Genomic DNA, 9,585 nt, shown 5'->3' on the forward strand with positions numbered 1-9,585 from the left:
AAAAATGACCAGTGCGCATGCGTTAAAAAGTTAACCGGTTCAAATCCCGCTGTCTCCTGTTACTTTTTTAATTTTTTTACTGTTTTAAATTTCGTGCAGCCAGTCGAAAATGTAAACGAGACGTTTCGTTCCACGTGTTTAATGAAGATTTGAACAGTTTTGCAGTCCGACAATTTTCATGTTGCTTGTGACGAATCTGCAGTCACGAAACACAAGATTACTGAACTGCCTTTGCCCTAACGGCCGCAACTGGATTCGGGGCGCAAGTTAACATGGGAGCAAGTTCAACCGTAACACCGGCCTGTGATTAGTAAAGATGTCGCCTCCCTTGTTTGAATTTATCGAAGCTAAAGACAAGCTCACGGTGGGAAAACGTCAAATTTTATTTATTTAGTGAGAAGTACATTATTTGGTGCTGTGTTGTGGCGTTATTCAGAAAGCCCGTGACCCGCTACGCTTGGTTTTCTCTGCCTCTTTACTAATTTAGCAGCCTATGCTAACAGTTCGCTGTTGTCTCACGTTAAACGTTACTGTCGCAAACTCGTAGGAATCCACCAAGCAGGCGCTGGGCGACAAAAGCAGCAAAGCAATAATACAAGCTTTTTATCAAATCCCAGGAAAGTAAGTGATCACATTCGACGCGAGCTAAACAAAGCTAAGCATCGTATCTTTGCTAGACGAGTGCTAACTTCCTTTGCAGTGAGACTGAAAAGAAGACCACACTGGACCAGGCTTTTCGGGTGGTCCTCGGGGAGCAGATTGTAAGCCATATGAATTCTAATATGTTATTCGTTCGTTCTAGATGGGCTTGTAGATAAGCTAATGTTGGTGTTTGTGTGCAGGTGGACAAGGCGTCCAGTTGTGAGGCCTACTTGTCTCTTATCTACATGAGCATCGATGCAGTCACTGAAGGTATGATAGCCAAAAAGCTTCCAGTTTACAGATGCATGCACTACAAAAGCCAACCTCCATCCCTGCAGGTATCTGCTCTGCGACTACGCCTTTCGTGCTCCTGGGGGATGTGCTGGACAGTCTTCCTCTGGATCAGTGTGACAACATCTTCAACTTTGTGGAGGAGAACGTTTCCACGTGGAAATCTGTAAGAACAAAAAACACCAACCACCATCAGTGGCTTTTCTTTTCAATGCTCCCTTCTCTTTGCCTTTCCCAGAACTCATTCTACACAGCTGGTAAGAACTACTTGTTGAGGATGTGTAATGGTAAGTCATGGTTCCATCATTCTTTTCTAACTGTTGAAGTCAGAGTTACAGTCGGTTTCTTTTTTTTTTTTTCTACACCTTTCTAGATCTTCTGCGGCGTCTGTCCAAGTCCCAGAACACTGTATTCTGTGGACGGATACAACTTTTCTTGGCTCGTCTCTTCCCGCTGTCAGAAAAATCCGGTAAGAACAACTGTTGAGTACGAAGCACGCCGTTACGTTAAGCACGCAAGCTCCACAATCCACTCGCTGTAATTGATAGTGCGCTGGTAATCAGTTTCTGTTGTTGTGCTGATGGCAGGTTTGAATCTCCAGAGTCAGTTCAACCTGGACAACATCACAGTGTTCAACAAAAATGAAGATGAAAGCACCTTTACACTCAAGGTTAGCATTTGTGCTGTAATGCTTTCAAAACTTCATGCTATTTTAGGTTAGCATCAGCTTTTTAAAATGATATGGGGCTTTAGAGTTTCACTTCTTATTTTATGTTCATCGAAAGCTTTGTATTTGTCTTTTGGGTTGTGCTTTAACCATTGTTCACGACATGGCAGCACACAGGAGAGAAGGAGGACGGAATGGAGGTGGAGGAAGGTGAAATGGGCGAGGAAGAAGCACCTGCGTCGTGGTACCTAACACACACGCACACAGAAATAACAATGAACCTGGTCACCAACATGCACGTTGCGCTTTTTAGCTCCATCCCCATCGACTACAACCTGTACAGAAAGTTCTGGACGCTGCAGGACTACTTCCGCAACCCGGTGCAGTGCTACGACAAAGTTTCCTGGATGACCTTCCTCAAGGTACGCAAGCGTCGCCCCTGGCCGGGCTCGAGACGTGATGCTAGTGGGTGAATGTGATACATGCGGACGTGGTTTGCCGCAGTACTCGGACGAAACGCTGGCCGTGTTCAAGAGCTTCAAGCTGGACGACATGCAGGCGTCCAAGAGGAAACTGGAAGAACTGCGGGCGTCTGGTGGCGAGCATGTCTATTTTGCCAAGTTCCTCACCAGTGAAAAGGTTCATCTTAATGTTATCCAAAACATATGTTTTTAATATGCCCTTAAAAAGATTGTTGTAAAAGTAATCAGAAATGATACAATTTGTTCTGTAAAAATAGTAAACTAATACATTTATAAATGTCAAACAAAATAGTATGCCTCCATCTCGTGGTCGACAGTGGAAGAGGCAGAACAAAATAGAAAAACAATTAGCTTGACAGTGAATATGGAGGATTAGGGTTAGTTACATTTGACTATTTTGTCGAACTTATTTTAATTTAATAAAGTTTTCTTTGTTTCTAATTTTTAAATGCAACATGTTACTGTCTATTTGTGCAGCTGATGGACTTGCAGCTGAGCGACAGCAACTTCCGCCGACACATTCTGCTCCAGTACTTGATCCTCTTCCAGTACCTGAAAGGACAAGTCAAATTCAAAAGGTAAAGATTTGTAACATTAAAAAAAGGAAAAGCAATAACTAAAGATTATTATTATTTTGTTTAAATCAATTGCTTTTCCCAAAGCTCCAGCTGCTTGCTAAACGACGACCAGTCTGCGTGGATCGAAGAAACCACCAAGTTAGTTTACCAGGTAACTACAACCATTAAAGGAACCAAATTTGTAGTTCATACATTGTATATATATATTTTTTAGGTATAAAATCATTTGAATGTATATATATATATTTTTTCAAGCGCTTTGTCCACTCAGGTTGCAATCTTGCTATACCATTATTGAGCCATTTGTCAAGTGTCAAAGTGGTACAATTTATTCAACTTGTTTTTGCCATCTCGTAGCTTTTCAGAGAGATTCCTCCAGATGGGGACAAGTTCGCCACCATGGTGGAAGTAAGTCATCCCTCACGCTATTGCTAAAGCGGATGTGGCGCGTTCTTATTAATCTGCGCCTTGTTTGTGACAGCGTATCCTCAACACTGAAGAAAACTGGATAGCTTGGAAAAACGAAGGATGTTCCAGCTTTGTCAAAGAGCGGTACGCCAAAGCGCAAGTGTTTCTGCTGGGTTTCTGATTTTTCTCTGCAGCGTGTTTACATTTGTTTGTCAGGCCGGTCGACGACAAACCCAAGCGACCCAGCAGGAAACGAGCGGCTCCAGAAGACTTCCTGGGGAAAGGTCCCGACAGAAAGATCTTCATGGGAAAGTGAGGATTATTGTTGATGGCGTCTTTGATTACTCACTGTAGATAAATTCATTTGATTTTTCAAATATATCCCATAAGTGATGAGCTTACTCGCCTGTGGAACTTGAACTTGGACAACATGGAAGCCTGCAAGTCAGATAGCAGGTAAAACACTTACACGAGGACCCATTCTCGGAAATGGAACGTTGGTTTGAAGCCGCTGTTCTGAGGGGATTTCAGCCATTTTGGACTGTTCTTATGCTCAGGGAGTTCATGCCGTCGCTGGATGAATTCTTTGCTGAAGCCATCGAGCAGGCCGACCCTGCCAACATGGTGGAGGAAGAGTACAAGTAGGATCACTTACTTATGTTATATTAGAAAAAAAAGTCACTTTTACAGCAAAAGACTGGTGTTGTTGTCCTAGGGTTGTTCGGAACCCCAACTACGGCTGGCGGGCTTTACGGCTGCTCTCCAGAAGAAGTCCACACTTTTTTCAGCCCACCAACCAGAAGTTCAACAGCCTGGCCGACTACTTAGACACCATGGTCAGCAAGCTAGCCAAGGAGTTGCCTGTAAGGAATACTTTGAAGTTTGAATGGCGTTTTATGATGAAAACAAAATGGCCACCAACGTGTCATCGGACTGTACAGAAGGACATCCCCTCGGAGGAGATCAAGACGGGTGAGGAAGAGGATGACGACGAAAATGGAGACAATCTGCTCAAAGACAGCAATGACAGTGAGACGTTATTGTGGACATAAAATTCTTACCAAATATTTTTGCTAGGCTTCCAGTATTACTCACCATCCTCTTTTGCCCGTCCAGGCCCGAGCATGCCGAGCAAGATGGTGAGCAACCAGCAGATGGACGACGTAGCGGCCAAGCTCGGCAACCGCTGGAAGGCACTGGCCTCGCACTTGGAGATGCGGGCAGCTGAGCTTCGCGAGATCGAGGCAGAGAGCGAGGACGCCGACATCCGGGCCAAGTTGCTGCTGGTCACCTGGCAGGATCGAGAAGGGGCGCAAGCCACAGTGGAGAGCCTGGTGGCGGCCCTTAACGCCGCCGGCTTTGCCAAAATGGCAGACGAACTCAACGAGACTTGAACCAGCTTGACTTGTTTTTGTGTAGAAACGTTTTGTGTTTCTTAGCGTCACATTAAACATGCCTTTTGATACATAGTGGCAGACACTTTTTTTTAATTACATTTTTGCAGCACTTATGAAAAGCCATCAGTCAATAACTTAGAACAAGAGTGAAGATGAAGCAAAAAAAAATTTGCTCAGTTTTTAGTACACAATAAGACTAACTGTGAACTGGTCTTGACTGTCAGAAAGTAGAGTGAATAATTTGGCAGCGAGCGGGCAGGGGACATTTCACAAGCGTACAAGATGAATTGACTACACCTTGCCGCAAAATAGCAAAAATCCACAAGTAAAAGACACCAACCCAAAAAGGTTTGTAAATGTGAAGCACTTATTGTATTACAGAAGGCGGCTGTGGGCCAACTTAAAGGAGTTCCTTCCTCCATTCAAACATGATTGTTTGGGACAAAATTCATACCAAAGCAAGTTTGAGATCAAACATGACTTTGGCTTAAGCACAAAAACAAGTGAACGGGTGCCTCTGCCGTGGAGCGGAAGAGGAATGCGAGCCAAGCGACTGCAGTCAGTTGCACCTTAAAAACTAGATGACACGTAGAAAATATTAGCCATTTCGCCTTTTTCTTTTGAGCTCATGATGGTTGAAATTTTACTATCGGGGGGGAAAAAAAAATATTTGAGGTGATCCATTAAGTAAAGACACCTGTTTTATTGCACAGCTTATGCAGACAGTGCGTTTTGTGTGTGTGTGTGTGTGCGTGCGTGTGTGTGGGGGGGGGGGGGGGGGGGGGGGTCAAATTTGGAGGAAGGCATCCTCCGTCCCTCGCGGGAGCATTAATGTTCCTCAAGTATTTCCAACCTCCGCGGGCCGTAGAGCAGAACATACGCAATGTGCCAGTCGCCGCCTCCCGACAGCCGCAGGATGTCCTCTGGCGACACCACACTCACTTTGTCGTCATCGAACTTCACCCACTCATCTGTGGAGTGACAGCAATCACCTGGATGATTCAATTCAACTTCAACAAGAAACTGTTATGCAAAAAAAAGTTCACTACAATTCCTAAACAACAGTTTGAAAAATATATATTTTTTTAAGTTTGATTTTAGTTCTTTTTTGCATGGCCACATTACCTTCTTTCCTCTTGACCCAGCCCACGTAGTGCCCCGATGAGCTGGAGCGACCTTGATGCGTCAGCACCGCCTGCAAGTCGTAGTAGCCGCTGTTGTTGGAGCCCACGTCTGGAAACAAGACGTTAGATCAGGACATGCATTAAAATTGTCTCAAAGGTTTTCATATTTTTATTCATTCCCATTAATGTTTTTTTTTTTTTTTAATCATGGGTTTCTATTCTCCATGAGCACGCCGCCTTTAGCAGACAGAGAACACATCTTCAAAATCAAAGATGTCAAGTTTGCTTGCTTCTAGCTCTATGTTGCAGCTGCTAATTGTAGTCCCATGCTAAGTGATGTCACTACTCACCATGAGGAAAAGAGAAGGGCTCGTATTTCACCTCTTTCTCCTTGCCTTCTTTCTTTGTTTCCTGTTTGGGCTACAAAATCTGACATGAAATCACACGATCAAACGTGACCCAAACGGAAGTGGGCTGTCGCGACTTCACCTGCTGCTTCTCCAGCTTTTTGTCCTCCATTTCCTTGAACTTTGACCTGGTGGCCAACATGCTCTCCTGCATCTCGGCCGTGCAAAGCTCGTACACGTCCAGCATCAGAGGGAACTTCACGTCCTGAAAGAGGCCAACGCGGTGTCAGTAAAACGGACTCAGCCATCGCGGTCGTGCGTTACCTTCAACACTTTGGCATTGACGGACTCTTTTTCCTTGTAGTAGAAACGAACCATCTGCACCGTCAGGTAGGCGGGGAGGCGACTCAGTTTTGACTGAGGACGGGACAAAACAATTATTTTTCATTTTTGGGGAACGATGAATAACAAAAACAACAAGGATGAGAATTCAGCCAACAGAAGTTGTCGGTTGCTTACAGATTTGATGTAGAGAGCGTTTCTGTCCAAGCTGGTTGACATTTTGGTGATTTCTTCTTGAAGTCTCTGCAGACATGAACCGTTTGCCGCATGAAAAATCTCAATTTTACCTAAGCCGAGAAAATTTTCCCGCCATCACGTACGTACCAGCCTCAGTCCCGTAGCCAAATACTTGACTTCCTGGTTGATGAAGCAGCTGAGCTGGAGCTGACTTTCTTTGCCCTTGATTGGCTCCTCTTCCTCAGACTCTGTGCATTTCATGCTGAACAAGACTTAAGGGCAAAAACAAAAATTGTATCGGACGGTTTTATCAAGTTCATTTAAAAAAAAAAAAAGGATACGTCGTCTCAAACTCAACGCCAAAATACTGGTCAATAAAGGTCTTCTTTGGGGAGGCAGAAGCAGCTCCGCTCTCAGCGTCAGTCTGAGATGAAATGGATTGTTATTTGCAGTCGCTTTCAAAAATGCCTTTGAGTGCGTTTGTAGTTTTTCCACCTCCATGGGAGTCCCTGGCTCGAGTGGCTCCAGCTTCTGCTGAAGAACTCTCATCATCTGCAGCCAGCATTCGTTAGCATCCTGAACAGGTGGAGGGGCGGAAGAAAAAAAAAAAACAAAGCCAGGAATCAACAAGAGAGACGAGCGAGATGTTTTGTTGCCGTTTGGCTCAGAGCAAACAAACCTGCTGGAGGTACTGTCCCTGATCTCCCTTCTCGGCAAACTGTGGGAAGGCCATGTGGAGGAACTGCAGAAGGATGATGGGAGGCAGGCTGGACGAGGTCTTGTCCATGGTCTCGTACAAATCACGCAAAGCTGAAGACACAAAACACGAGGCCACGTTTATCTTGTACGGAAGCAATTGGAGGCAAAAGTGCTTACTCAGTCCTTGCACCAGTATCGGTAGTGTCTATCCAACATGACTAATTACCTGCTGTGATGTACTGTGATGACGCGTTGGGCCCTGAAGATCGCAGCGCGCCGGTGTACCTGCAGAGGGAGACGCTTGTCAGCTGAGCCGCAAAGCCAATCGTGGTGACAAACTGACTTTTTGAGCGCCGTTTTGAGCTCGGGCACAGAGCGCAGACACTGCACGGTGGCGTTCATGTAGCAGGTGTTGCCCAGATTGGTCAGTCCGCAGGGAACTTCCATCTGAGGGGGAATCAGAAACTCGCTCAGATGTCCTCATATACTCATGATAATTAAAAAAAATGGGGTTCAGTTACACAACGTCTGAAGGTTACCCACAGTTTTACGTACACAACTTTAAATACGTGTGGGGTCAGATTTATCAGATCCGTATGTGTCTGTGGTGCGGCATACTCACAGCTGAGGCCAGCTGCTCATCAGTCATGTCTTCCACAAACATGGGCCTGACAGCAGGCTCCTCGGGCAGAGCTTCCGCTGATCCCATCATCAACAAAGTCATTCCCTAAACACATTACGTTTCATTGCAGCTTTGTCTGGTACTCAGTTCATTGCAATTCTTATTGGAATTGCTTCAAGACTCACATTTTTCAATTTGATGTTCCCCCACTCATCATCCTGAAATGTAGAAGAAGCATGGATTAAGGATACATTCTTAAATAAATTCTCTATCTTTGTAACTCTTTCCAAAAGTTGAAGCCGCCACAGCAAGTGTTCCAAAAAGAAGAATATACACAGAAATCAGATTTAAACTAGCTCGATTTAAACTGACTGGTCTTATTGTGATCTGAAATAATTGCTCACCTAATCATTCTACAAGCAAAGCGTCAGAAGCAAACGTCCTTGCACTTTGTTTACCTTAAGTGTGCCTCCCTTCACCATCACCTTCTGTCTGTCCGGCTGCACTCCTGTCAAGGCAAAAAGCTGAGCCTTGAACACCATGGGAGGCTCCTCGGTGTTCAGTTCCACCGCATCAAACTTCTCTTTGCCCCATTTCACATTGACTGTGTGAGAAAGGTTGAGTCGTAGTCATGACACAGCAGGAAAAAAAAAAAGTTAGCAAGAGTCAGTACCTGTCTGGGAGGGGTTAGCTGTTGACATGCTAAGCTAGCGTGTGACAGGTAGTCGTAAAATTGGCGTTACTTATTTTGAAACATAACGAACAAATGGAAGTGTTCACGAATTTAATACATTTAGCAATTGTTGGTATCTTAACCCAAAACGACGAGTTGAGTGTGTAAAGTTAGGGCTCGGCTAGCTTTGTTAGCATTGCTACTCGCACTTGTGTACCAGTCAGCTTCGGTCAGTAACCTTTCAATGCACGACATTTAAGATCTTAAGAAATAGTACATAATTAGTAATCGTATTTTTACGCTAACAAATGCTTTAAATAGTGAAATAGACCTGGTGAGTCCAACTAGCAGAGTTAGCGAGAACCAGCTACCAGTAATACCAACACCAGTTACCCTAAGAACTGGTAACTGTACCACAGACACTCAATATCAAGCAGAACACAATTACATGCTTATCGTTAGTTATACGTATCTTTCTTTTAGAGTATGAACCCAGAATTACCGCTCCTAAAGCGTGGAAGGCAATCTGTAGCCTTTTAGCACGCTAACCGCACTAGCCGAGCTAACAGGCTAAATTACGTCGGTGCGCTAAACATGAGTACTTGTTTCAAGTTGGGATTTTCCCCCCCCCATTTGATTTAACAATTTCCGACTACGTACCTGAAAACACCGGCATAGTTGGCAAGCTGCTAGGTCCCGAACTGTTGTTTTTGTCCTGTTTTCAGATCACCGGGGCGCGAATGAGTGAATGAGAAGACTTGGCTTCCAGTTGAGCGCAGTCTGAACTTCATTCAAATGGAATGACGCTGCAACAACACGCTGGGAACTTATCGATGCGCTCTGGCATCGACTCGCCATGCCCGAGGCGTCACTTTCACGCTACATGCAAAAAAGGAAACGATTCATTAGCTTTTACGAATAGCAGCAGATAGCACTAAATAATCCCCCAAATTACTGGTATGAACAGTAAGACAAAAATAAATCCCGGATAATGTAACCAAACATTCAATTTTTCCTTTTTTTATTATCCAAACAATACAAATATACATAAAAAAAATAAAAAATACAGCACCGTCTAAAAAAGGCAATTCCATTTTTTGAGTGGGACTAAAAAAAAAGAAAAAAAGAGATTTTTT

General features: G+C 44.3%; 2 protein-coding genes across 3 annotated transcripts; one reads left to right on the forward strand and one right to left on the reverse strand.

Annotated features, from left to right (window-relative positions):
• Window positions 1–102: 102 nt before the first annotated feature.
• On the forward strand, window positions 103–5,175 carry thoc1 (THO complex 1). 2 transcript variants are annotated; one of them, XM_037276911.1, is made up of 22 exons: window positions 103–248; window positions 309–364; window positions 548–621; window positions 701–761; window positions 843–912; window positions 981–1,099; window positions 1,172–1,220; window positions 1,307–1,402; window positions 1,521–1,603; window positions 1,771–1,844; window positions 1,914–2,022; window positions 2,105–2,239; window positions 2,560–2,660; window positions 2,745–2,811; window positions 3,018–3,068; window positions 3,142–3,212; window positions 3,285–3,380; window positions 3,459–3,524; window positions 3,626–3,709; window positions 3,784–3,931; window positions 4,010–4,097; window positions 4,185–5,175. In XM_037276911.1, the coding sequence occupies exons 1-22, from the start codon at window positions 179–181 to the stop codon at window positions 4,460–4,462; spliced, it is 2,046 nt and encodes a 681-aa protein (XP_037132806.1). In that variant the 5' UTR covers window positions 103–178; the 3' UTR covers window positions 4,463–5,175. The 2 variants fall into 2 exon arrangements, with proteins under 2 accessions (XP_037132806.1, XP_037132807.1); XM_037276912.1 differs by lacking the exon at window positions 103–248 and having other exon boundaries at window positions 256–364.
• On the reverse strand, window positions 4,532–9,310 carry usp14 (ubiquitin specific peptidase 14 (tRNA-guanine transglycosylase)). The gene is made up of 17 exons (XM_037276925.1): window positions 9,110–9,310; window positions 8,235–8,380; window positions 7,962–7,994; window positions 7,777–7,881; window positions 7,498–7,601; window positions 7,381–7,439; window positions 7,135–7,265; window positions 6,951–7,031; window positions 6,797–6,879; window positions 6,603–6,717; window positions 6,456–6,521; window positions 6,261–6,353; window positions 6,079–6,201; window positions 5,940–6,009; window positions 5,591–5,698; window positions 5,243–5,436; window positions 4,532–5,209 (listed from the first exon to the last, which is right to left on the reverse strand). Exons 1-16 carry the CDS (start codon window positions 9,123–9,125, stop codon window positions 5,294–5,296), a joined length of 1,476 nt encoding a protein of 491 aa, XP_037132820.1. The 5' UTR covers window positions 9,126–9,310; the 3' UTR covers window positions 4,532–5,209; window positions 5,243–5,293.
• Between the last annotated feature and the right edge of the window lie 275 nt (window positions 9,311–9,585).

Source organism: Syngnathus acus, chromosome 17 (genome assembly GCF_901709675.1).
Source record: "Syngnathus acus chromosome 17, fSynAcu1.2, whole genome shotgun sequence".
NCBI lineage: Eukaryota > Metazoa > Chordata > Actinopteri > Syngnathiformes > Syngnathidae > Syngnathus > Syngnathus acus.

Coding starts and splice junctions, on each gene's coding strand:
- thoc1 (XM_037276911.1), top strand. CDS start 179: ATGTTGCTTGTGACGAATCTGCAGTCACGAAACACAAGATTACTGAAC. Junction 2,240..2,559: donor AGTTCCTCACCAGTGAAAAG/GTTCATCTTAAT, acceptor CTATTTGTGCAG/CTGATGGACTTGCAGCTGAG. Junction 3,525..3,625: donor GCCTGCAAGTCAGATAGCAG/GTAAAACACTTA, acceptor TCTTATGCTCAG/GGAGTTCATGCCGTCGCTGG.
- usp14 (XM_037276925.1), bottom strand. Junction 7,995..8,234: donor TGAAGGGAGGCACACTTAAG/GTAAACAAAGTG, acceptor TCTACATTTCAG/GATGATGAGTGGGGGAACAT. Junction 7,882..7,961: donor GGAACATCAAATTGAAAAAT/GTGAGTCTTGAA, acceptor TAATGTGTTTAG/GGAATGACTTTGTTGATGAT.